Source organism: Seriola aureovittata, chromosome 4 (assembly GCF_021018895.1).
Source record: "Seriola aureovittata isolate HTS-2021-v1 ecotype China chromosome 4, ASM2101889v1, whole genome shotgun sequence".
NCBI classification, from domain to species: Eukaryota; Metazoa; Chordata; class Actinopteri; order Carangiformes; family Carangidae; genus Seriola; species Seriola aureovittata.
The window spans coordinates 26934585-26962548 of record NC_079367.1 but is presented as its reverse complement, the minus strand read 5'-3'; the positions used below and the strand labels follow the sequence as shown (position 1 = coordinate 26962548).

The window sequence follows — 27964 nt, the reverse complement described above, 5'->3', positions numbered from 1 at the left end:
GGGTGATGCGAGTGAGGGATGGACCAGGACATGTATGAAGGTTTAAAGCAGAAGGGACAAAGTGAGGTTGATAAGAGATGTTTGCATGAGGAGAGGGATAAATGTGGGATAGTTAAAGAAGGGGTGAGATCCGATAGAAATACAGGAGCATGAATAAACAGAGTTAAGAATAAAGGAGTAAATGTGTTGGGTATTTGAGTGAGATGGACGTGTTAAGAGACAAGTGCAGGCAAGTGAATGTATGAATGTAATTGAATGAATGGTCAGGGGAAGGGGAGAAGAAGAAAAAAGAATTAATACAGCATCATTGGATTTTGACAGTTTGCTACAGTACCTAGGTCACAGGTAAATACAGGTAAATGTGTATTTTCAAGCCTAACATCATGTCTTTATTCATACTACAGTGGATATACATCAACAACAGGAATATGCAAATCACACCTACCTCAGATTTATTATTCATGTATTATGTTCTTCAATGGAAGTTTATATAAAATGTATATAATTAATAGCAAACTATAAAGATAAAGTCATAAAATACTAATACAATAATATTTATTTTGTTAGAGAACTTGCTTTAAAGCACAACAACTGCATCATGAAAACATTATTTCTTTCTTTTCTTTAAATCAGACATCACAGGATCATCTACCACAAGGAGCCACGCTCAGCATCTACGGTCACACCACAGTCTGTCAGCTAGTGTTACACTGGTGCTACTGGTTTACCTGCTGTTTTTAACCTGAGACTGACACTGGGCTGGAGCAGCTGAGGCTGAGAGGAAGTATGCAACACCTTTAGTAACATACCGATAAGCTGAGACTGATAACCCTGAAATTATACAGTATATATACAACCAGAGCACAGGAGGTCAATACCACCTGTATAATCCTGGTTTCATTGGTTTCACAAGGCTTGAAAATGCTTTTTCATAAATTAGTTTAGCCTTCAACACACTAACACACAGACGAAACCAACAATGACTTACAGTGATTAAAAAATACAAAGGTTAAGTTCTGTTACAGTCTGTGCCTTTAAGCTTTGATCTAATCAAAGTGTTGCAGCAGTAATGATAAAGTTAGATACTTAGCTTTCTCTCTTCACATTGTTGTGGTTGTTTTCCACACATAGTGAAAAGCTATTATTTTGTCACCAAAATAACAACTGTTGCCTCAGATAATCTTTTTACTCCCATTTTACATGAGTGGCCTCTCATTGTGACCAGCCCAGACACACCTGTGCAGTAATCATGTGTAATCAGCATGTTGATCTGCCACACCTGTCGGGTGGATGGGTGATCTTGGGAAAGGAGAAATGCTCACTAACGTGGAGTTAAACATACTTGTGAAGAAAATTTAAGAGAAATAATTTCTCTGTGTGTAGAAAAAAAATCTTAGTTCTTTTATTTCAATTATCAGTATATATGATTCAGTCATCAATCATTCATTCTTGTCTGCAGCTATGGGGTTACAGATACATAGTGAATATCGGTCAGGTGGGTATTGATGTTTGATTTTAAATATTTATAGCAATTATAAGTTATTGGTGTTGATCAGCGGTTGGTTCTTGGTTTCACAAGATGTAGGATGGAGAAGTTTACATGCATTTATCCGTTTTGAGACTTATGTAGGTAAATGACAGTTTGGGTTCTCTGGGTAGAAAATTTCAGATCTTTTTTGTCATAAACGTATTTCTGCACGTCTTCACCACATGAAAGAGAAAAATGGGTGTTGACATGTGAGTAGCATGCTTCAGGCTCTGTGCTGGATATTTAATCAACAGCTCCCCTGTTGGCTCATGCAAAACACCCCATAAAAATATCTGGTGTTTAGAAATTGATCAAAAAAAAAAAAAAAAAATCCAGTCATGGTCACACATCAGTACGACAACATTCACTGTTGCACTGTGAGCAAAATGTTTCCCTGCTCGAAATTAATTTTACATCCTGTACTGGTTAAACCATCAATGACAGTATATAAGTCTACGCATACAGTAAACAACAAATCTTTTTAAATGTATCATAGTGAGAGATTAAAGTAATTCTGACTATTATATACAATTGTACAAAGTGAATTTTCTTCAGTCAAACAGAGATTTAACTGAAGCAATAATATTCTCAGAGAGAGCTAGACAAACTGTCTCGTTGAGAAGTTAACTAAAGGTTCAGCATCATTTCAGTACATGCTAAACTGTTGAATACATTTTAAGATACTTTTTGAGGATGATACTACAGTAATTTCTTTCACATAAACACATATTATAAACTAATAACATTGATGTAGATCCCTTAGATTTGTGATTTTAACAAATAGTGATGAAGATAGGTACTAAGTGAGTATCGCTCTCTGCTGGACAAACTATATAACAGTGTCACTGTTTTAGTTATGACATTTCTCTGCTGCAGTTTCCTGTTAATTATATATATATATATATATATAAACCGATGCTGATATATTGGTCTCTTGGCTCTACTTGTAATGATGATTTGGTTGTCAGAGTTGATAGAATGTAAATTATCACTCACCTTGTGACCGGAGATCTGCTGATTCTCTCAGGTTCGTCTGTGACCCTCAAGAAGAAGACAACGTATCTGTTAGGAATCATTTGGCAAATCATGTTCTCACACAAACCCGCCCCCCCACCTTTCCCCTTCAGCCCCCCTCCCCCCACTTCCTCTTTTAATGCGACAATCAGCAGCACAGCTTATCAATCCACGTCAACGACACAGAACATGACAACTCATCCTCAAATCACAAATGGATCATTACCGGCCTACACTCACTACACTGGATGGATGTGAAACAACAAAATGTCAGAGTCACCACGGAAACAAAAGGAGACGGAGATAAACAGACGTAGAATGAGTGAATCCAGAGCAGACTGTCAGGGCTCGACAGACAGCAGATACAGTGTGTGTTGCAGTGGTGGCCACACATGAGTCACACACATACAAATCTAATGCAGGTAAAATCACAAATGCACGAATTAAAACACAACACCTTGATTCATCTGCTGATTATTCTCTAGATTCATTGATTAATCATCTCATGCATAATCACAATTTACGAACACACAAAGCGATGTTAGCAAATAGTTTTTTTCTGATCTGAGCATCAGTCTGAAATCTAGTTTGTGATCACATGAGATAGACTAACAGGCTGGTTAAACTTCATGCACCACAGATGCCACTAATGTTCCTAACATCTCTCACGACAGTTCAAATTTGGGTGAATGTTATATCTTTTTGTTATTTAGAAAGTATTCAGAAAGTATTCAGACTCCTTCACCTTCTTTACATTTTGTTACGTTGCAGCCTGAAGCTAAAATCTTTTAAGTTAATTTTCCCCTCATCAATCTACCCTCAATACCTCATCATGACAAAGAAAATTTTTCAAAGAAAAGTGATCAAAAAGGAAAATCTGAAATATCACATTGACAGAAGTATTCAGACACTTTGCTACGATACTCAGGTTCAGGTTCTTCCCATTCTCTTGATCATCTTTGAGATGTTTGATTGGAGTCCACATGTGGAAAACTTAACTGACTGGACATGATTTAGAAAGGCACACACCTGTCTATAGAAGGTCTCACTGCTGACAATGTATAGCAGAGCAAAATCCATGAAGAAGAAGGAACTGCCTGCAGAGCTCAGAGACAGGACTGTGTCGAGGCTCAGATCTGGGGAAGGCTACAAAAACATCTGTGCTGCATCAAAGGTTCCCAAGAGCACAGTGGCCTTCTTCCTTCTAAAGTGGAAGAAGCGTAGAACAACCAGGACTCTAGAGAAGGGTTTTGGTAACAGAGGAGACCAAGAACTTGATGGTCATTCTGGCTGAGCTCCAGAGAGCCTGTGTGGAGATGGGTGAAACCTCTAGAGGGACAACCACCACTGCAGCTCTCCACCGATCTAGGCTTCATGGCACAGAGGCTAGACAAAGCTTCTCCTCAGAGAAAGACACATGAAAGCTTCTTGGAATTTGAAAAAAAGCACCTAAAGGACTCTGACTGTGAAACAGAGCCTGAAGAAGATCTACAGGGACATATGGCAGAAAATCAAGGCTTGTACCTAAGAAGACTTGAGGCTGTAATCATTGTCAAAGGTGCTTCAACTAAGTACAGAGTAAAGGGTCTGAATACCTATGTCAATATGACATTTCAATTCAATAAATTTACAAAAATCTTTAAAATTCTGTTTTTGCTTTGTCATTATGGATACTGAGTGTAGACTGATGAGGGAAACAATGAATGTAAATGATTTTAGCATCAGGCTGCAGAATAAGAAAATGTGAAAAGAGTGACAGGGTCTGAAAACTTTCTGAATACATGTGGGATCTTCATATTTTGTCCTGGTATCATTGTCATGTAGATACTATTGAGTTTGGGGCTGATTATTGCACTTCCCTTTCATCACCACCAGGAGCTGCTGTTGTTATTTCCTGTGAGTACACTGATGGCTTTAACCCACCAACCTGGCAAACTGATCTCTATTCCAGGAACTGGGGCTGGCCTGGAGGTGCTAGCAGTGAAATTTCATTGATAGATTTTATTATTTTTACTGGAAATGAAACCTACTCCAACACAGCCCTGGATGTGACTCATGAGCTGTTGCAGCGCAGTAGCTTTAATCAGATCTAAATAAATGTTAAGACTGTGAGTCGCATCTTTTTCGCTGCGTCACCTCTCTATAAAAGCTACAGCGAGAGATCTAATGCCGCTAATCCACACAGATTATCACTGAGATATGCATCAGCATTTATCAATGAATGTCATCCTAATACTTATCCAGCAAATATGTGGAGGGGAATTCCTGTTGGATTAAGAACACTGAACCTCAACTCTGTTGGGAACATTTGACTCTTAGCACCAGTGTGTCGGTAAGAGCTGGACAAACATGTACCTGTCATTTTTTCTTAAGGCTCTTGAGGCCACATTTTGTCTCTCTTGTCATTACACGTCTTAACTCAGCACAACAGTAATTATGTAAATGTTTTGTAATTGTCCCATCTAGTTATGAGCTTGCCTTTCTTGTCTGGGTAGAATAAGTGAGTGAGTGACATTTTGGCCCTCCCTCAGAAACTGATGCCAAGGTGCCCTTGAGCAAGACAAGTGCTATCACATGGTTGGAAAAACCAACCAAGACTGGACAGACTTTAGTGCTCTGAGCCAGCGACTGTGTATAAACTGTACAGTGTGTGTGGCAGATGAGACAGAGAGAGAGAAGTAGAGCATTAAGTGCCAGAGAGAGAGAGAGAATAGAAGAAGAGAAGACATGAGAACAGAGACAGGGTGAGAGACAGACAGAGCTAGCAGCAGAGTAACAGAACAATCTGCTTGTATCTTGAAGGAGCGCTGTGTAAGATCCCTGTTTAAGAGCAGGATAAATCCTGGTTACATAACTAATCCTGATTTAAAACGGCAGTGACGCTGGGTCAGTCAGTCAGGATGACTGGTGCAGGCTGAGATGTTTCTCACAAGCATCTGCTCTTGCAGAGGGCTCGGATGTATGCTGTGTACTTATAATGTCACAAGTTCGAGGCTGAAATGATACAGAGTAAGTTTTGTTTTCAAACTGCACTTTTTTTTACCCAGACATGAATCTTTACAACCTGAACCAGGCCAAGTTTATGAGCAAAGTGTAATTTAACCTGTAGTCAGTGTACCTGCTTTATTACTCAGCGGCGTCTCCCTGCTCTTTACACTGTGAATGTTGTCTGTGTGATCACAAAGTGCTGCACAATCTGACCTGAGATCAGTCAACACTACCTGAGAGTATTATATTATATATACACTATAGCTGCAACGATTCATTAAAGGAAAATTTATTGGCAACAATTTTGATATTAGATTAATTTTCTATGTAAATTTGTTGTTCCAACTTCTTGAATGTGAATATTTGCAGGTTTCCTTAATTTTCAATGATTGTAACCTGAATATAATATTATAGTTTAAGACGATTCTTTCTAGATATCTGAAGACGTCACCTTGAACTCTGTTATTTTTTCACATTATTTGGTGTAAAAAAATATCAGAAAATCCGACAGATTAACTGATAATGAAAATCCTTATAGCAACAGCCCCAGTAACTACAGTGCATTAAGAAGCGAATTATTTTATTATTATCATAATTTACCGTTTTTCTGTCTCCACATTCACTCAACTTAATCCTACTTCAGTCATCAATTTCCTAACTTTTGACATTTGACAACAGATATCACCAGAAAACATGAGCACAATTACAGAGTAGAGGCTAAAATTATGTCTCACTTTATTCTTACAGTGGATTCTGGCCTCCAATACTGGTATAAAACCCTGGTCTCTCGACCACAGGTTTATCCTTTGTTTAATGTTGGTGCGAAATGTTGGCTCTACAAAGACGCCTCTCTTGCCTCTTTGATTCTGAAGGACTACATGTACTTTTAAAGGTTTCAGATCAATGAGACATTTTCTATCAAACTGGATATCCGGTGGTACCATGTTGTTCACGTTAGGCCAATTATAAATTACCAGTGCTTCATTTTAACAGTGATGAAGTCATTTACTCTCCCTCTCCCTCTTCATCACTACTCTTCATCCTTTACCCCCTGCCTCTGTCTTGTACAAAGCACCAATAAAGCCCCACCCCCTCCTTTCCTGCCTGTCTCTGCTCCCAGAGATCCCACAGCCTTGCTGCAGGACGGCTGATTTGTTAACAGCATGGACAAACATGTGGTGATGATTACATGAGTCAGACTAGTACAGTTGAGCTGCAATAAATTCACAGACACACATCTTCATAGGGTTGTTTGTTCTAAAGTTGTGTGACTGTGAGTCAGTGTGTTTGCATGACTATTGATTTCTACTGTAGCTACCTGAGCTAACTGTGGCTAACAGTCACAGCTGCTGTGTAGAAAAAGAAAGCCATCTCTAAAAATCAAACAATAAACCAAGTCCACCTCTTGTTGCTCCAGAAATGAGAGCTACAGCATGAAGCCCAGCCAGCAGAGACACAAGCAGTCCAGACACACACACACAGACACACAGACAGACAGATGCCGATCTGAGGTTTAGTCATACAAACACATTGTTTAGAGATGAAGCTGCTCTATAGGAAGAAACAAACTGTGTTAAACTTTTATGGGCACAACCCAAGAAATTTTATAAAGAAGAATTAAACTGGGTCTGAACCAGGACAGGGCTTTCCAGTTCTCAGCTTTAGCATTTAGGCTCCTTAATGTCTGACCTAGCATATTGTAGCTTTCTCTGTTTTCCGACCCCAACCCATCTTTGTCAGTTACTGGAGACAGAAAACCTAAATTTGTACAAACAGGGTGGGGCTGAGGTGAGTGAGCGGCAAAGACACCAGCTGAATGTAAAACAATCAGACACACGACAGTAACTGTATAACAGTGTATAATTTCTTTATACTGAGATAACTACCCTTTCAATACACATGGTGAATTGTAATAAGGACATAAGGACATATTGGATTTTTGGAGTTTTGCATCTATGTGACAAAGAATTGTGACTTTTCAAGTATCTACTTCACTTGATTAACCAGAAGCAGGTTATTCTACCTAAAAACTTGTTTCTCAATTTAACTGTCAATCAATTTCATAATACTGTAAATCATATACTATGATAGAAGACTCTATTTATACCATCAGCTCCTATCAATAACCCCCTCTAAGCCTGAGTCTCTTCTTGATGGAAGATACATTCACAGAGAAACTAACCATTTTGAATTTACTTTGTATGTCTAGAGAAACAGACACTTTCCAGTTCACAGCTCAGTTTTCCTGAAGCCAGAATCCTGCAGGCTGAATTTAACTCAACCACGGATGAAACTCCTGCCTGCAGAGTATCTTCACCTCGGTTAATGTTTGTGTAACTAAACCTGCAACAGACAGTGAATGAGGAGTAGAGGGGATGACAGTGCACTGGCAGGCAGGCAGACAGACAGACAGACAGACAGAAGCAGCCAGAAAACATGGGAAAGGAAGACTTACTAACTGTTTTTGTCCCCTGTGGGAGTGTGCAGCCCGACATGGACTTGTTTGAGCTCTGACGTTTAGTAGGGTCAAGAGTGACCCTAGGAGCAGAGAGGAAGAAGAGAAGGAGATGAAGAGAGGATGAGAGGAATGGAAAAAAAGGAAAAATAACAGCAGAGAATCAGACATTGAATGAAAGAGAAGTGGGGGGGGGGGACAACATAGAGATGACAGACAGTAAGAAGCACAGGTAGAAGAGGTACAAATCAAACTGTGTGTACTGTAGTTCAGGAAAGAGAAGGGGAGAAGACTGGCAGGTGACTGGCAAGGAAAAGCAAAACTCGTTAAAGAACCAAACAATCAAACAAACAAACAGATAAAGCAACAATAAGCAGCCAAGAAGAACTGACTGTGAAAGACACGGAGTGTGTCCACCTGATCAGCAGACCTGGGTCAAATAGATTTCTAACAGTACTAAGTCTTGATGACAGAAACTGAGAAGTACCAGTGGCACAATTGGATTTGATCTTCTCAAACTTCACATACTGCCCAACTGCACAGATGTGATTGGTTAGGAGAGAGGGCTGCAACAGGACTGGGTGACTGTCCAGCAGAACTTGACACAACTGTGTGAATGTCTCTGCTGCTATTGGAAACAAGCAGTCAGCATTACTACATCAGGATAGAGTATCATATCCATTACCATCCAGTAAACTGTATGCTTCCCAGTGCCAAGTTACCACTCTGTGTTGCTGCCTCCTGCTCTCTCTATTAAGGTAGTGAGATACATTCATGTCTAACATTAGAAATCACCATCTTGATGGTTCAATTTAAAGTTTCCTGGAAAGAACCGAGTAATCTTAAATTAAAAGAAAGAAACTACAAGCCTTAATCTAAACATACAAAATCAATCAGCAATAACACTAGTTGTTTGTCTGTATCTGTTTCTAAGGGAAACAACATAAAGAAAGACACAAGCTGTAGTTTGATCCAATTTTACGTAATACTGCCTCATGCTGGATGTTTTTATTTTTACTTTTTAAAACTTTTTATGAGGCTTATTTTCAGAATATGTCTTATCATATACATTATTTACTATTTCACTATTACTTTATTAATTATTATTTACTAATTTCATTCCTTCATCCTTCCTGTGGGAAGGCGCAGACAGATTTTCAATAGTAAAATGTTGTAGGAAGCAGGTGGTTATGGGAGGAAATCCTACAGCTGCTGGCAGAAAACAAACGCACACACAAGATGTCTAATTTCAGCAAGTAAAACAAACAGTAGGAATACTGTTTGAACACTATTAGACCCAGGTCTGAGATTAAGAAGGACAAGGTCTGAAGCCTTCTGTGAAGCTGTATTATTAGAGAAGGAAGGCTGGTAGGTTAGTACTTGTTAAGGAAGAGACGGTGAGAGGCAGCACAGTTAGCTAAATGATCTTCATGTACAGGTTTACAGCAAAAGAGCTACACCGTCCAGTTACAAGCCTTTAAACACACAGTCTGCTACCACTTCACCACATTTGGAAGATTAGTGATAATTATCACATACAATAACACATATACTTCCTCTTCCTGCTTCACCTTAAGTCCCCCCTCTGAACGAAAGCAAATCTAATTTCTCTTTATGACAAACAATTGGCTATACAGAAACCTTCTTTTCTTTCCTTCCCTTCTTATTCTCCCAGCTTCTCCTCTTACCTGCGGGTCAACTTGGAGGTGAGTTTGCTCAGCAGGTTGCTCGTGGCCCGGGTCCTGGCGTGGGGCAGCGGGCTGGCATCGTGGGACGGCGTAGGGGAAGCTGGGGGAGCATGAGAGGGAGGCCGACGGTCTCTAATCTGCCCTCCATGGAAAGTGCTCCTCACCGTGGATCCTCTGGAGAGGCGGGAGGAGGGCGTGGAGGACGAAGAGGAGGCCCCAGAGGCGCCAGCGATGCTGTGGGTGGAGGGGGAGGCAGGGGGAAGGCGGTGGGATAAGGTACTGGAGGGAGGAAGGAGAGGAGGAGGAAAAAAAAGAAAGAATAGTTGCAATCAAAATCATTTCTATTGGCAGATGCAAGAACTGTGCAAGAATCACATGTGCCTTGAATTATAGAGCATTTCACAGTTTTTTACATTACAGAGTAAATCCAGTTACATGGTGTATTTCTAACAAATATGCCCCTAAATCATGGCAGGCAGGGTCATAAAAGGGGATATCTGACTACCTGGCTTTTGTTTTGTTTAGTTTTTTGACCCAATAAATTTTTAAGTGTGTAAAGAGTAGTGTTCCTTGAATTTATGATTACAATCAAGCAACACTGAATTCATTTTAATTTTTTTTCAGGCAGCATGAACACCCACACAAAGGAAATGTAACAGTGTAAGAGAGTGAGAGCTGCTCCTCACATCATAACCACCAGTTCTCCTCTAATCTTTAAAAATGGACCCAAAACGTTCTCTCTCTCTCCCCACTGAGCCACCCCCTCCCCCCCATCTGTCTGCATCCCCCCTACCTCTCGTCCAATTCTTTTCTCTTTATCCAACACTCACACTTTGTGACACCTCCACACACACACAAACACACACACACACACACACACACACACACAAACATACACACACCTCTCCACCCCTGATTCTCTGGCTGGCTGGTGGCCTCAGGCTGCTTTTCATAACGCTCTAGATAACACCCACACACAGGGTTCAAGTGGGGCAGAACCATTAGATGGGTTAAGTTGAAGTGCAGCCGTTGCAGAGCAAAATCATTTAATATCAACGTGAACTAGCTGGCTACTGCAGCTTGCTGCGGGGGGGGGGCACACCCCGCTGCAGCTAGGTGCAGTAGGTAGAGAAGAGAACAGAGGGGTAGAGGGGGTTAGAGGAAGAGTGAAAAAATGGCGAGAGAGGAGAAAGGGAGGATGAGAGAGTGACATGGTTCAAAAGTGGAAAAGAAAAGAAACAGTGAAAGAAACTAATGATGTTGAACTCGCTTTCACACAGAGAACTCCTGCGAGATTTCAAGTGCTTTTTTTCCCTCCTCTGCATGACGCAAACAAACGTTACATGTCAGTCGTTTACATGACAGAGTTGAATGGGTGGGTTGAGATAATCAGGAGTGATTAGTGATCAAATCAGCCAGTACTACTGCACTGGAGTTTTAATAACGAGTTGTACACCTGCACTCAAACATGAGATAAAACATTTTAGCTTTTTCTAACTAAAGATGAAAATATTTCTTCAGTGACACTGACTTACATTAATTATTATAAATGAATAATTATAATTATATGAATTTCAGAGTTCAACATTAAAACACAGGTAGAACTCTACAATCTAAAACATCTTGATCTGTGTCATCATAGGTTAACGTCTGTGTGTATAATATGCAGAACCTGCAGGTTTTATATAAACGGCTTATGAATAACAACAGACACACATGTAATCAGTGTCTCTCTGTGCACTTTCACCACAACTGTCATGTACATTTTAGTCAGCGAAACGTAAGTGTGTGTGTGATTTGTCTGTGTGCGTGTGTCCATGCACGTGTCTGTCCCATCAACCACTCTGGCATGGCATCAGATTGACAAGGCCTCTGAGGCAAGTGGAGGGTTACACTGGCACAATGCCAGTCCTCACTTCATTCTGCTGCTCACTACTGCTCACCCCCGTCCACTCCCCTCTCTTTCCGCCCTCTTTCATCTCTTCCTCCCTTTCTACTTTCTCTTTTCCTCATCCTATCATCACTCCCTCGTTATACCTGCCACTCTTTTCCCTCCATGCCTACATCCCTCAGCACCACCTGTTAAATCAGAAAATGGAGCTGCAACAGAGAATAATGCCTCACTTTAATGGCTGAATGTAAAAGAGTCGGGTGTGTCTCTGCTCACAGGAGAGTCAAATCAAATCAGAGAATCCCAACTGTTACATAAACACCAGAGAGCCAGCACACCACCCAGAGCGCTGGCTGATGTTTCTTTTTTTTCATTTGATATCATCAAAGCATCAAGGTTGGTAAATTTGAGCATGTTGGTGGAGCTTACGTCACTTTACAGGATTTTTCCCACAACATTCAATACTTATATTTAACACATGAGCGCACACGCACGCACATACACGCACACGCACGCACGCACGCACGCACACACACACACACGCACACACACACACAGGAAAAATTGACTGGAGGTCAGATGGCAGACAGAACCCTTCTGGCTTTCCCTTCGAGAGGCAGCAAAAGTACAGAGTGAATAAGAGACAGAGGGACGGAAAACAGGGCCAGCCAGAATGAAAGTGAGAAAGTGAGCGAGTGACCAAAGGAAGAGAGGAAGGGAGAGAGTGAGAAAGAGGGAGGGGACTGTGCTCGCCATGCTCTGAGACTGACAAGCAGACAACCATCTGTCACAACAACAGACAGTTCATACTGGGTAAATAAACACACACACACACACACACACACACACACACACACACACACACACACACACACAGATGAACCCTCTCATGCACAGTTTAAGCCCTTTATCCCCTCTTGAAGAGACAAAATGTATGTGAGACAAACACCCTGTGCCAAACACTGTCTCTGTGCAATAAAGGAGAAGCTGTGTGGACTCAGTCTTTATAAACCAACCCACTATAATAAACCTTCAGCTGTCTGTATTTACTATGAATATAAATATATTTCCTACAATGTCATTTATTTCATATTGTCTAAGTCTGCCTTGCTGTTGTTTTTCGCACTGACATTTAACAGCCAACAAAACCAGCCAGTTCATTAATAGCCTGTGCACCACACTTGTTTTCAAAAAACAAAATCTGCTGATGCTTTTCACCAAGCAACAACCATTTCTCCAACCTAAACCTGATTCTAATTTCACCTCATAATCATTTGAGATTTTTCAGATACAAAGTGCGGAGAAATTTAAAGCTGGCGCAAAGTCAAAGATGGTGGCAAATAGACTCAAATCTGCTCCAGGCTGAGTGAACTGAGGTGAAACCAGCCAGAAAATTAGTAAAGTGAAACCTGATCTTCTGGTTTGGAGACTTTCAGCACAGACACAGAACTGTGATGGTGATGATGATGATGGTGGTGCTCTCACTTGTTGTGCTGATGCTGAAACCTGCTGTTCCTAATAAATATATTTAAACACGAATGCTCCACGACCTTTGGCTCAAATCCCCACAAATAAAGAAAAATCTTTGCCTCATGTTGTATTTGAACACAATCTAAAAAGAGTTTCCACACTTTGAAAGGTGTCACTGACCCCCAGCAGCCTTGTGAGGGGATTTTGTCATCATACACACAGTAAAAGATGAACAGAGACACAGGCAGACACCTATCCTCCTCTCACCTGTTCTCCTTGCCATTTTGCAGCAGTGGGTGTCTATCAGTGCTGGACCGGTCTGTGCATACATACGTGTTCCTTCGAGTCATGGCACTAGCAGGGATGTTGTTCTGGGGAAAGAATCAGAAATCTCATGAATTTGCTGAAGAATAAAGGATGTAAATGATACATGTTTTTATCTTGATGTGGTGGATGAGCTGTATGTGACACCATTTGAAAACAAGCACTTCTCTGCCTCGGCTGTTTGACCTTAGACAGTCACGAGTATCTGCGGCGCAGAACATTAAAGAGTTAATCTCAGGTTAATCTGGCTTCTGTCTTTAACTCTTTACAATCCCTCAGATCTCTCTCTTTTTCATGCTAATTTTACTAAACAACCATAATCTCCATATCCACTGCTGCATGAATCTACAGTTTGTTATTCATCTCAACCAAGTGTTTACTGTTCAGCTCTTTTCTAATCTGTGGAGGATGTAAATGTTTACAGTCTCCATAACATCTGTGTCAGTGTAGCCTCCATGTGCTGTAATCTGAGGAAATGGGATTAGGAGGACTGTGAGGATTCTGCCATCTGTACATGTTGTATTGATAAGGGATTCAGTGTGAGAGATTGGTTACACTGGATGATTCATCACAGCCACAAAACACTCACTGTGGTTGAGTTAACCTCCTTGCGCCGGTCAGGTATCTCCGCCTTATTTGGGTTGTGAGCGGAGCTGACCATGGGACTGGAGGGGGTCGGGATGCTACGGGAGCCGACGGTATTGGTGCTCGGCTTGCGGATTGACAGCCGCTCCTCTTTAAGCCCCGCCCCTTCACCTACACCACTGGGACTCCGTTTGGGGTGTGTCGACCCTGGAACCGCTGGACCACCTGAGAGAGAGGGAAAAAGTCGTCATTTAAAAACTGCAGAATGAATCTAACGAACACTAACTGATCAAGCTAAACCCCAAGCTGTGAGTGATCTCTGTAATCTGCCTTACAGAAGTCAGAGTGTCTTCTCTGGCGGTGGTATGTGGAGGCGCTGCGCTGTGCCTTGTGGCCAGAGGAGGAAGAAGGTGCACCAGAAGAGGAAGAGGAAGTGGAGTGTTTGCTGGTCCCGTTGGTGATGGTGCCGGGCCGGACTCGAGCTAGACTCAGACTGCTGCTTGACCGAGACTCGGTGCCGTCAGTCTGAGATACAGATGAACAGAAAAGAGAGAAAATTCAAAATAACAATATGAATGGAGACAAGCATTACTAAAGTTGTTTACTAAAACCAAGAAAATCAAGCTAGTCCAGATCAGTTCATTCTAAAACCAGGTTTAATTACTGTAAAGTCATGTCTCAGTTTAAATCAGAAAGGGCCCAAAACCAGGAAATAAAAATCATACAACACAGATTCGGTCATGACTATGACACAACACAGCTGTAAACAAATGAGAAATAGGAACTGCTGACATCATTCTGAATCTCACACACCTCCAACTGTGGTGTTTTTTCATTTTAATGATAACTTTATTTAGTGTTGTATATGAGCTTACTGTATCTACTACTGTTAAAACTGTAACCACGACTGCATAATTCATTTATTTCACCCAATTACAGAAGGTGAAAAAACAACAAACAAACCAACAAAACAAGTCGATACACTCACCTCATTCTTGCGTGCCAGCAGCAGGTATGTGGCGGTGACCTCGTTGTATTTCTGACTAACCAGAGAATCTCTGATCTCGTCTCTGGCGAAACCCATCCCAACCATCACATCTGCAATGAGACCAATGAAATTAGAAACAGTTGTTTACACAATTTCCACAGCAAGTCACGAGTGACGCAGGAAACATGCAGGTCGACCTTCTGTGCATTTATGAAAGGTTCAACCTTGGTGTGAAAGCCTGGTGCCAGCACATGTCTGGAGCACCATGTAGGTTTGCTTAAGCATTTATGGTTATTAAATTATGGCATCCCATAGGACATTCATGTAAAGGAATCTCTGAGGGGCTGAACAATACATAAGTTCACCAGTTCTTATTTAAAAGCCAAAAGTCACAGACAAGAGGCTCTTGAACATGGCTGACTACAGATTCTTTGTCTCCAACCTGTGGGAGTTGAAGACTGCTGACAGTGTCCTTAACCAGATGTTCCCAGTTCACCCACACTGAATATTTCTGTTTACTGTTATTGTAACATGCAACTAGGTTATTAGTTAATGATTGTGATCAATTTTATTTCTGATCATAAATAAATTACTGGCAAAAGGCGCGTGTGTTTCTCACCGATGCGACCGGTATCGTTGAAGTCCTCCACAGGCTCTGCGTGGGGCTTCAGCTCCTCGCCGTCATAGCCGACATTGATCCACTTATCTTTCATTATTTGCTGGTGAGGAGGGAGAAGGAGAAAGAAGCCTTGACAAATACAGTAACAAAGTACAGACACACAATAATGTTTTGTTGATTTTTTTTCCCCAAGTGTAACTTTCATTCTTTGGCATCAACATTTTACTTCCTATCCATGTTCAGTGATTCACCTTTACTTTATGTACTAATTCATCTACATACAGTACTCAACAACAATTCAGTTTGTGTGCCTTTGTTCAACTGTGTGTGTTATAATTTATTGTTGTTGTCCTTGAAAGACAAGATGACCTACAGACATGAGACATGCAGGGCAATCAGACCCTTAAGTAGATTGTATTGTACAGCTCAACATTCAGACACTGATGTGCTCATGCATGTATTGTATGTGCCTCCCTTCTCATATTGTTGTTAAGTTTCCTGCTCACCTCCAGCGAACAGCGCTTGGCAGGGTTGAGAACCAGGAAGCGGCGCAGTATTCCCTCGCAGTCTGTAGACATGTAGAAGGGCACACGGTACTTCCCCCTCAAAACACGCTCCCGCAGCTCCTGAACACAAAACACAGGCAAACGCATTGAGTTTCAGCTACAGGAACACTCAATCAATATTACTCATATTATATTAAAATTACTAAAATTAAGTATGATGTGATATTATGGTGCACAATTGTGTGGTTATAAAACTGATAAAATGCACTTATTTGCAGATTTCAATTCTGACTTTACGTTAACATTAACATAAAGTTCAACCTGACTAACAACAATGTCTCTTACATGATACCTTTGATAATCTTGTTATCATGATACTGATTTTTTTTTTCCTTTCATAAAGGACTTGTGATCGCTACAGGAGCAAAACTGAAAAAAATAAAATAAAATAGAAGGCAAGAAAATGAGAAAATGTGTAACAGCTACTTTTAACTGCCTGGTGTTCTGGTCTTCAAACTCAAGGTAAGGAGATATGTGACTATCTAAAATAAATTTATATTGATGTCTCTATAGTACATTCATTTTCTTTGGTATATATAAAATAATTGTCAAAGAATAGTCAAATAGCGATAAGGATTTATTTCTTTGTGCCCATTTTCACTGAACTCAAAGTTAAAACCTCAGAAATCACTTGATGGGAGCTTTCAGTCTCCTCACATGACATTATACTGTGCCAACACCGCCTACACGACACCCACCTTCAGGTTTTGCCCGTCAAAGGGCAACGACCCGCTGACCAGAGTGTACAGGATGACACCCAGGCTCCAGATGTCCACCTCTGGACCGTCGTACTTCTTCCCCTGGAAGAGCTCCGGGGCAGCGTAGGGTGGGGAACCGCAGAACGTGTCCAGTTTACTGCCAGCAGTGAACTCGTTACTGAAGCCAAAGTCGGCTATTTTAATGTTCGAGTCTGCGTCTAGTAGCAGGTTCTCCGCCTGCAGGGAAACAACATAGACAGTGAAACACATACGACTTGACTTAAGGCTGGAGTCCATCTGTTCTTTCAAGAAGTGATGTGTTTTCTTTTGCAATGGCTGATTTAAATAAATTGTAGCTGTTGTTTTTAAACTTCATTTTGGTTACTTAGTTAGATATCAGCTCTAAAATAAATGTGTGCTACAATCTTATTTATTAATATGTGTAAAATTCATATATGCAGTCAGACATTAACTGTCACAGATTTTTGTTTATCTGAATAAGGTTTTTGGACCCTTTTCATTCTCTCTCTGTGTAATCACCTTCAAGTCTCGGTGAACAATGTTCTTCTGATGACAGTAGTGCACTGCTGACACAATCTGAGGAGAGAGAGAGAGAAGACAAGACATCAAACAAGAGAAGAAAATTGCACTTCATGTTTGTACTTACATCATGTAAATGGTGGCTAAACTAGGCGCTCCATTTCACACATGCCTCCTTGAGCAACATTACGAATGAAAAGCAGATGAGTGAATTTCTTGCTGTGCGATCACACTTACTGTTTGTTTTATTTGGTCTGAACCACAGTGGAAAAGTTTACTGCATTTCTGTGTCGGTCTGTTTTAGGCCCACACTGCCCAGTTACAAGCAAAGCTGTGACTGTAAACAATGAGCCACATGAACTCAGACTTCAGCTCCCATAACTTTTGCTGAGTATGATGAATTTATCTGACCTCTGCATCTCTTCTTAATCATCCCAGACTTTGCTTTGTGCTGCTTTTCAACCCTAATGTGACTGCAGTTTTCCTTATACTGTTTTTTACCGACTAGCTATCAGTCGTGCTCACAGAGCAGCTGTAAAGGGACATACAGACAGATGAACAGGCATTGGACAGGTGAAGTAAGGTATGAGGGCTTTACTGACCTGTCTGAACTTGGCTCTGGCTTCTTTCTCCTTCATTCTGCCGTGAGCCACGAGGTAGTCGAACACTTCGCCTGGAGGAGAAACAAACAGTATGAAGACATGCTGCAGTTCAGGCAGGCATGGAGTGTGTTTACAAGTCCAGTGCTCCATATAACCAATCCAATCATATATAGTGATTTTTCTTCCACCTATAAGTGTTCACGTGTGTTTAAATGTTTTAAAACCTCCGACACTCTGCCAGAGGTTTGTGAGTTGAGAATCAAGTCTGTGTCAAGCTCACACTAATTTGATTTCATGCATTACAGGAGTAAATGTAGCGATACATTTAAAAAGCAGTTAAAGACTTATCTGTTTAAACAGGCTTTCAGATAAACGATGTGTATTTTACTGGATACTCTACTAGTGTTGTGTATTTTCGATGTTTTTGGATTGTGACTGATCTTGACCCTGTAAAGCACTTTGTGACTCGTGTCTGTGAAAAGTGCTATAGAAATAAATAAATAATACTGTGAAAAGGTTGAAACCTGATACGAGTGACCTGACTAAAATGAGTAAAGGCATATGGGTATGTGTATGTTGTCATGTGTAGGAAAGAGACAAAAAAACTATATGACTTCCAATAAGTTGGTCCTTAAATGTTCGTTCTTCCTGGTTTAACATTATTTTTCAGCTCCTCAGAGTAAACAGCTAACAGTTGATAACAGCTATCCAGTCAAGTGTCATGTTTGTCAAGTATGAAATCATCAACAACTTCTGCTTTATTTCTGTGAAGACACATTCCTTGTTTTAAACACTTGAATTAAACCATTTCAAATGTTTTCATGTGCAAGCGTCCATACATATTTTCTACGTGAGCGTGTGTGTGTGTGTGTGTATGTGTGCGTATGTGTGTATGTGCACTCTGAAGATCCTGGAAGGTAAAACAGAAAGCTGAGGTTGAGTTGAACAGAGCAGCATGTCGGCTGGTGAGCTCCTGTCTCCTTATTAGGCATTAAAGTGAGAGATCACACAACATACAGAGAGAGCAGCGGAGAGAGATGAATGGATTAGGATGAGGAGAGAAGAAAGAAAAACAGAGAAGCTACAAAAACTAGCAGAGAGCATGGGAAACAGTTGAACAATGTTAAAGAGCAAGATGAATAGAAGAGCACGGAGAAAGACAAGAGAGAAAAGAGTAGAGCAATAAAGCAACGTGACTGTAGATGATGAACACTAAGGCATTGAACCGTAAATTAATGAGTTCAGCTGAACTCTATAGAAACTGTACAGTCAAAGTAAAGATTCTAATTGGCACCATTCAATACTTGGCAATGATGATGATGTGGGTGGTGGGGATGTCACTCACCTCCGCTGGCGTACTCCATAATCAGGTAAAGAGTCTTGTCTGTCTCAATCACCTCAAACAACTGGACTGTGACACACAGAGGAAGAAATGTTAGCATGGTAACAAACACACAAACATGTACACACCCACCACCTCCAAACAAAACACACCCAAGATCATTCTCTGTGGTGTAACTCACCTATGTTGGGATGGTTGAGAGTTTTCATGATGCGTACCTCTCGAAACAGCTGAAAAAAATGTATCAAATGAGAGAATGAACTGCCAGACTCCATTATTCTACACAGAATAATTCACAGGTAAGTTGCTTAAAATATTCAAAAATACAAAAAAAAAAGAAAGGAGAATGGTAAAAGGATAATGGCAATAATAAACTGCTATATGACTTGAAATGGAAAAGTTCCTTGTGCTATTTTATGACTTAACTAAATTCATTGAGAGTGAGAAATATAGCAAAAAATAAAAAATGCGGCACTATCTTGACTTGATTTATTTAGGTGTCATGCTGTTAGAGATTTTAATAGAATTTCACTTGTCATTTATTTACACGTGAAACCATGAAATTTTAAAGGTCCATATAGTATGAAGGTGTGTAGTTATATTATAAAGCAGGTCTAGGTTCTATAATAACACTGTGAAAGTATCAAAGCCTCAGTCCACAGGGAAATGCACAAAGCCTGTATTCAGAAACTGAGCCTTAAAACCAGCTGTCAGGACTTCTGGAAATTTGTGATGTCACAACAAAGCAGTCACCACCAGCCATGCCCTAAGCCACGCCCACCTGGACCCACCATCCAACATTGCAGGATTTGAGTGTTTACCTGAAATTTGTTATATTTTTATTGGATCACTCAGTAAACAGTCAGCCAATCAGAGAAATATCTTCAAATATATCTTCTTATGGATCAACACTTCAACTAAAACACAGGAAAGTGTAAAATATGGACCTTTAACATGCAAGTTTGTTGGAATACAAAGACTGTATGGTGACAATCAATAAATAATAATACAATATAATGCATTTATATGAATTCAAAAATACATCCAAGTCCATTTTTAGATAGACGCCTTTTCCTTTGTGCTGAAGTTGAGTTTCCTCCTTGTTCATTCATCAGACGAATTGCTCTTCAGTAAATTCATACAGCTGGTATATACACACCATTCCTCTTCATCCATCTCATCCCTCCACACATACATGTTTTCCCCCCACACTCATCTTTCCAACCACCTCCGGACCACCCAAGGGAGTGTCTTGCTGGTGCTACGCTGACAGCAGGGCCTCCTCCCCTGGGTGTACTTCCCCTTCTACTCCCCCACCCCATTCATCACTGAGCTCCAGACTGCTGCCTCATCCTGCCACTCTGATGGTGTCTCTCTCTGTTTGTCTAATTAACGTAATGTATTTGTCTACGAACTCCATTATAAAAGACTACAGAGGGATAGCGGCAGGGCAAGATTCATCACTGTGGAACATGCTGACGGCTGGTCTCGAGACGTTTTCAACACCAGATGGAATTACAGCAAACTGAAGTGTAATTTGAGAAATCAGAGAAAAATGAAATCTCAAGTCACCCTTAAACTGGATTTTTAACTAACACATACTTATATGTATTAAAGGTTTGGGATTGTACCCATTCACTGCAGATGTGTTTTCAAGGGCCTACATATAGCTTCTACATATGCAATCAATCCATTCATCCATCATTAGTTGTTTTGCTTTGGTTATTAATGACAAAGTGTGACATTCTGACCGTGGAGAGGAAGTGCCATTTCACTAGGAAGGGTGTGTATGCGTGTGCATTATAAAAAAACAAAATGTGTGTGTGACAAAGGCAGTGTGTGTCAGCAGGAAACTGAAACATAAATAGAATATGAAGCAAATTAACAATGCACAGGAGGTGAGGGGCACAGACAGGGGAGAAAACAGGAGGACAATGAGAAAGTAAGAAATCAAGGAAGAGGTTCGAGGTAAGGGGACGGGGGCAATGAAAAGGATTTGTATTAGTATTTATTTTGTATTGGCAGCATTGGAGTCATTTTGTGCTCTGGAAAACACTGCAGCAAATTTGACTCTTTTTTTTTTTTAAAGAATAAATTACACACCAGTGAACACAGAAAAAAGAAGACAGAGAGACAGTGAAAGAACAAGAATACAAAAGAAGGAATGCACTGATGCCTTCATTCTTGCTGCTGACACTCAGCTGCCCTGGGTAACACACTCCTCCCATATATATATATATATATATATATAGATATATATATAAGTGGAAATGTGAACTGCGTTGGGTTATATATATAACCCAACGCAGTTCACATTTCCATATTTGTACACTACAGTAGAACGCCTGTATTCCTCTGCAGCTCAGTGAGAAGCACACTGCATTACTGCATCACTGCCGTACTGTTTGAAGATTTTCATTTCTTATTTTAAGTGGACATGATTTCATGCTCATCAGAGGGACAAGAGGAACCTTACAACCCACACATGGTGCTTATAAGACGTTAAGTCGGCAGTTGTCGGATAAACTGACAATAAACAAAGATAAAGATTGTTTTGGTCTGAAAAGACAATAAACTGTCCAAAAATGAAAATGTGATTAAAATGAATTATAGTGCATTTCTGTTTCACTACAGTCCTGAATGCAGCAGGCTTCAGACAGAGGAGCTCAAACACAGCCACATATTACACTGTGTTGCGTTATTAAGAACATAGGTGATTAATTAAAGGAACAGTCTGACATTTTGGGAAATACACTTATTTGCTCTGTAGCAGAGGGAGATGAGGATATCACTGTCATATAAAGCTCAAGCTAACAGCCAGTGCGGTTAGCTTGGCACAAAGACACAGAGGGAAACAGTTAACCCGGCTTGTGCTAAGCCAAGCAAACTGCCTCCTCACAGCAGCTTCATGTTTATTGTACAGACACCAGAGTGGTATCAATCTGCTCATCTCGCTCTCCGGCTGAGAGCGAGTGTGTTTCCCAAAATGTCAAACTACTACTAAGAGAAACAATCCATGCGAGGAGGAGAGAAGAAAGTGCAGATTACTTCACATTTAATTTACAGGACATTAGTTTTTACCTTTATTTATTTATTCTACTCATCCGGGGGGGCTACAGTGCATATGTCCCGTTTCATAATCATTTTGATTATTTCCGACCTAACACCTGCTCAGTACGCCACGTGTTCAAGGAATCTGCTTTCTCACAGTGAAGTAACAATACTTCCACAATGACATAACTCCAGAATGGCCCGAGGCGATGTGTGTATGCCTGGGTGCATGTTTTCACAAATATCATCCGAGACAGATTCCTGGTATGCATTTAACCCCTAAGGAAAAAATACCAGTTTAGTTTGCCTACGCAAACACCCCTCCTCCCACACACACCAACCTGGCCATACTGTACATACAAGAAAAGTTTTACTCCGAGATAAGAAGCTGAATACTTCAAAAAACATTTAGATGGCAAACGACCTAAACGAAACTTATAACAATGAACTTGTAACATTGTTTTATCATAAATTAACTACCAATTTTGATGCACTATTAATTGTTCAAGTTCTAAAATAAAACTGGCTTCAGCTTCTTTGACGTAAGAGTTTGCTGCTTGTTTCTGTTTTATATAATAGTAAAATCGTGTCTAGACTGTTGGTCAGATAAAACCAAATAAAAAGACCTCACCATGGACTGTGGACTTGATAAATTGAAAAAAAATGTTGCCAGATTGATCGCGAATGAAATTAATTAGTAGTCGTAGCCATGAACTGATTTTTGTTAGCATTTAGGAAATTAACTCCTCATAGGAAAAGACAGACATGTGCAGCTGCAGTGATTTGACAACCAGTCTGTAATTTTAAAAACCCTGATGTGAATTACTATGAAGAAGAACAATACTGTTGTGTTGGAGAAACATTCATATATAAGAACCAATCTGTTTGGTAATGTGTTATAACCATTAGTTTCTATTCTTCTGTCAGTTTTCCTGCTCAGTGCGTTAAAAATAGGAAGCCACATCATCATAAACAGACTCACAGAGGCCCACTGGGAGAGTGTGTAATTGAATTAAGTGCATGGTGCATCAGCTGTTCATCTAAGCTTTAAGAAGAATTATCAGCTAAGCCTCTCCTCCCTCACCTCTTTCTCCTATACACCAATCCCCCCCCCCTCTCGCTCACGCCCCCTCTCTCCTGGACTCATTCAGCTCTTTCTGTCCCACATTTTCACTCCTTTTTCTGCCGTGACCGCTGCTCACTGGGACAATATTTAAAGATAAAAATAACAGCTAGGAATTGTTTCCTAAACAGAGTCTGTCTGAAAAGAGACGCTCAAGAAGCAGGAACCTCAGCAGCTGGCCAGGAAATTGTTGAGTCATTGGTATTGATCAGCAGCTCACTCAGTCCTCAGCTCACAGTGATTTAATGTTGTGCTTGTGATGTTTCTTATTCCACCTTTAGGTGCATTTTAAAGATGAGAAACAAACAAAAATGTCAGACTTTTTCCATCATGTGCGAATGGAGCCAACAGAATAACTTCTTATATTCACCCTCTCTTAAATCACCTCTTTTTTCTGTCACATGGCGATAGCCTCGCGTCACTATTGCCATGCCAACCCAGGTATTAATCCCTGGGCCTGAATCTCCTGCACCCCAGGGTGTTGTGGAAAGTCATGGAACGCCAAGCACATGGCAGGAGCTGCACACACAGAGACACACACAAAAAACCTACTGACACACTGCAGCTGTACTGTGCGGTCCTCATATCTCAAAATGTTCTTGTGTTTTACAGGATTATGGGGAGCCTTAATTTAATTGTGTGCTTCTCTTCCCTGATTTCAGGCAGCATTAATCAACTTCTGAGCATTTACATCCTCTCTGTCTCCATCTCTGCGTGCCAGGAATTATTAATCAACTGTTCAGTCAGAGCTCTCACTGCTTTTCTCCTACACAAAGAAACTTAACTGATTGTCAGCATTTTTTTCACTTTTCTCTGTCTCACTTTCAGAGTGGTACTGCATGGGTTTGATTCATGTGTCTGGCCTGCCAGTCTGTTGACCTTTGACCTGTTTATGCAGGCATTGAATCTGTGTTTTTCCTCTCCTTCAAACACAAGTCTGTGAGCAAGGGAGAGAGAGAAAGAGAAAGAGAGAGAGCAGCATGAAGAAAACAAAGATGTTGAAATAGAGGAATGAGGAATTGATAAAGCTCGTCTAGCTCATGTTTAAATACCCAGGCCCTTCACATCTCTACTGCGCAACACACAGTCAAACACACTACACACTACTCTACACAAACACACTTCCACTTCTCAGTCACAGCCGATCACGAGACCAGAGAAACTCAGAGGAAAAGGGTGAAGAGTATGATAGACAAAGAAAGACAGAATGAGAGGGACAAATGAACACACAGGCCTCTTTCTCTACTCCCACGTCAGAGTACCTCCTGTGAATAACCCTCTGTCTGTGTGTGTGTCTATTAACTATGAATGAGAATAGTCAGCTCTCAGTGTATTCCTGACTGTGGTTTTATCTCTCTTCACTCAGTATAGACCGATCAGACGCAAAATTGAAACCACTTACCGGTTTTAATGTAATACATACATACGCACTGTATATACACACACATCAAAGGTTAACTAAATGTTATTCTGGTAGGCTAAACATTAACTAATACTTGTGTATTAAGGGCTGACAGTGTAGCTACAGAGGGTTTTTGTATAAGTTACACCAAGGTACACCTAGACCTGCGCCTGCACCTCAGGCTGCTCCGCTTTGGCAGGTATGGACATACCACATGGAGATCGCTAAGATTGTGATTGGTCAGTTTTGAATAGACTTTTGACCCCATTTCTCCTTTCGTTGGGAGCACTGCCCTCCTATGTTATCCATATAAAATAGCTACTAGACGAACACCTCCTCCTGATCCCTCCATTGCCTTAATGTACAGCGGTAATTAGAGCTCCCAGGCTTGTTGATGAGAGGAGCTGAATCATTAATGAAGAGAAGCTGCAGTTTAATTCTGGTCTCATTTTGCTGGCAATTTGACCCAGATCATACGAAGCCTGACTCAGCTTGATTAAATAAGAGGAATTATATATAGTCTTATAGATGCTGGGTAAACAAGGAGGAGTAAGGGGAGGCAGCAGGGGACAAACATAGATCAAGACTTGTATTGTACTTCTCTTCTCTTGTTGTGTTCTCGTTGTTGTGGGAAAACCTTCTGCTCTCCCTCTGTCCGCCCTCTTGTCCCTTTATTGTCTAATTATTCCCATTACACACCGGCACAATAACAACAATGCATACAGCGGCAACAATATGATTATGCATACACACCCACGCAGGGACAATAGCAATGCAGATAATGGCATTACACGTGCATACAAAAAGGCAGAGCAGAGACCGTGTCGGACTGCGAGGTTATCCGCCTGTTATCATTCACGTAGGCTCACACACACACACACACGCTCACACACACACACACACACGCACGCACGCACACGCACGCACACACACACACACACACACACACACACACACACACACACACACACACACACACACACACACACACTGTCTGTTCTCTTCGGTTCTGCTCTGTATCTCGTCTTTCTCAGGGTCCCTGCCTCTGTGCCAAGACCCCATCGCACCCCCACTCAAACTCGGCCCCTTTTGTTTGCCTGTCTGGAATTTAGCTCCTAGCTGAGGGGGCCTGGGTGAGGGACAAAACACACTTCATAGCATTAGATGGTGGCTTACAACACTGTCCTGCATGCACGCACACACACGCACACATATACATTTTACTTTTGCGCACATACACAACATTGGATGGCTGCCTGCAAAAAATTCTCCTGTTCTCAGAGTAACACCCAGGCTTTGATGGGGCCCTGCATAGTCTGGCAGATTATCACACAACACACACCGCAGATGAAGAGTGCACAAAAAAAACCCCACTTGGTTTCTGTATGCTGCTGTTACAGCCATACAGCATTTAATTACAGCCATTTTAGCAAGGTATTGACAAAAACCTACAAAGGGATTTGACTAAGATTCAGAGGACAGATGGGTTTTCTATGTCAGCAAACATACAGTTTCTAATGTGTATAACTCCTTCATGCATAAGACCTCTGCTTATAAACACCTTTAAAATACACCATATACTCTTTTCCAAGACAAGCAAACCCAAGGGCAAATGGTAAAAAAGAACGAACTGTTTACAGAAGGTGTAGCTTTGCAATTAGGATTCTCAGCATTGGCAGAGATCTGCATTTTACCAAATACTGCAGTCCTTGTGTGCAACAACAGAACTGTAACTAAACTTCACCATATATAAATGTTACTTAGAGTGACATGTTTAATTGTGATTTTCGTATGATTGTCTTCTGTTGTATGTTGTTTATCACCAGTACGTACACCTACACTGCCATGGTTTACACACTATTTCAAAGGCAGATACATCAAACAGCCTATTTCACTTGAGCAGCCTGGCACTCAAGTAAAGCAGGGAGCTTGCACAGTGGCACCTTGGCAGTACTGGCTGTTCTGTACAAACTAAGAACTCCTTTTAAAAGTCTAAAAATCTGTCAGTGACTGCATCACTGAAATAGTTTTAGCAGGCATCCTGTGGTGCCGCAGACGGTGGAGAGTACAGCTGTGATTACAGTAGAGACACTACGGCAATACAACGCCTGGGGAGGGAGGAGAGAAAGTGGGACACACAGCTACAGTAAAGAGAATGAAATGAAGAGTTGATGAAGAGAGAATAAAACGTGGGGGGTGGGGTGGGGGGGGGCAGACAGACAGAGAGAAATGGGGCATAAAGCTAAAGCACAGAGAGGTTGACAGAACAGAGTGCACAACAGAGTGTGAAGAGGAAGCAGAGACTTAGAGAGACGCTGTTTCTACTTCAGCCGAACATTGGATACTACTTCTTTTGAAAATTAACGTTGTGAAAATCAAAATGCAAATGATGTGCACTTCCATTATGTACGTTGAAGGACATAAATCGATCTTCAGCTGAAATCAGCTCATTATTTAACCAGCAAATACCTTTCAATTTATTGCATTGTATTTTCATGAAAACAGCTCAAAGTGAGGAGAAATCTTATGTGTATTTTTTCTATACTCTAGTCTGTCGGTTCGGATGTTGACAAATGTAAAAAGGTTTTTAGCAGCACTAAAATGATTAGTTAATTAATAAATAAGATCAACAGAAAAATTAACTGACAATAATTTTGATAAATAATGAATCACTTGAGATTGTTCCCGCTGTGGAAGAACCACAAGACTGCTGTTCTGCATTTTATACTTTTGGATTTGATCAGACAAAAAAGCCATTTAAGAGATTAATCTTAAATTATATCTTTACCTTTCACTGCATTAAAAAAATATTCAACAATTGTAACAAAGTCTGACAGTTTATAGACCAAATCGAAAATGGATTGATGAATCCAAAAAAAAAAAGACAATAGGTAATATAATATTAATAGTAAGAAATTTAGATGTGGTATAATCAAACTGAACAGTTGCTCCAGCCCTAGTTTGTAGGTTAGAGAGAAAGTGATTGCAGGAAAAAAGCGGAAGGCATTGAGAGAGAGGATATGTGACAGACAGAGACAAAGAGATGGAGAGAGACAGTGTCACCTGGCAGCATGCGTAGTGTCCTACACC

At 40.8% G+C, this 27964-nt stretch overlaps 1 protein-coding gene across 4 annotated transcripts in view; it reads right to left on the bottom strand.

The window, feature by feature from the left end:
* mark4b (MAP/microtubule affinity-regulating kinase 4b) overlaps positions 1-27964 on the bottom strand; it is a 56787-nt gene that overhangs the window by 4248 nt on the left and 24575 nt on the right. The window contains exons 5-18 of one of the 4 annotated variants that reach the window (XM_056373446.1): positions 19480-19528; positions 19302-19367; positions 17957-18027; positions 17355-17411; positions 16815-17051; positions 16057-16176; positions 15551-15650; positions 14932-15041; positions 14279-14468; positions 13948-14168; positions 13302-13405; positions 9674-9952; positions 7986-8068; positions 2525-2561 (exon numbers count right to left, since the gene is read on the bottom strand). In XM_056373446.1, the coding sequence (XP_056229421.1) occupies positions 2525-2561; positions 7986-8068; positions 9674-9952; positions 13302-13405; positions 13948-14168; positions 14279-14468; positions 14932-15041; positions 15551-15650; positions 16057-16176; positions 16815-17051; positions 17355-17411; positions 17957-18027; positions 19302-19367; positions 19480-19528 (1724 nt within the window). Of the gene's footprint in view, positions 1-2524; positions 2570-7985; positions 8069-9673; positions 9953-13301; positions 13406-13947; positions 14169-14278; positions 14469-14931; positions 15042-15550; positions 15651-16056; positions 16177-16814; positions 17052-17354; positions 17412-17956; positions 18028-19301; positions 19368-19479; positions 19529-27964 lie in introns of all 4 variants that reach the window. The other 3 variants (XM_056373448.1, XM_056373447.1, XM_056373449.1) reach the window with 3 other exon arrangements.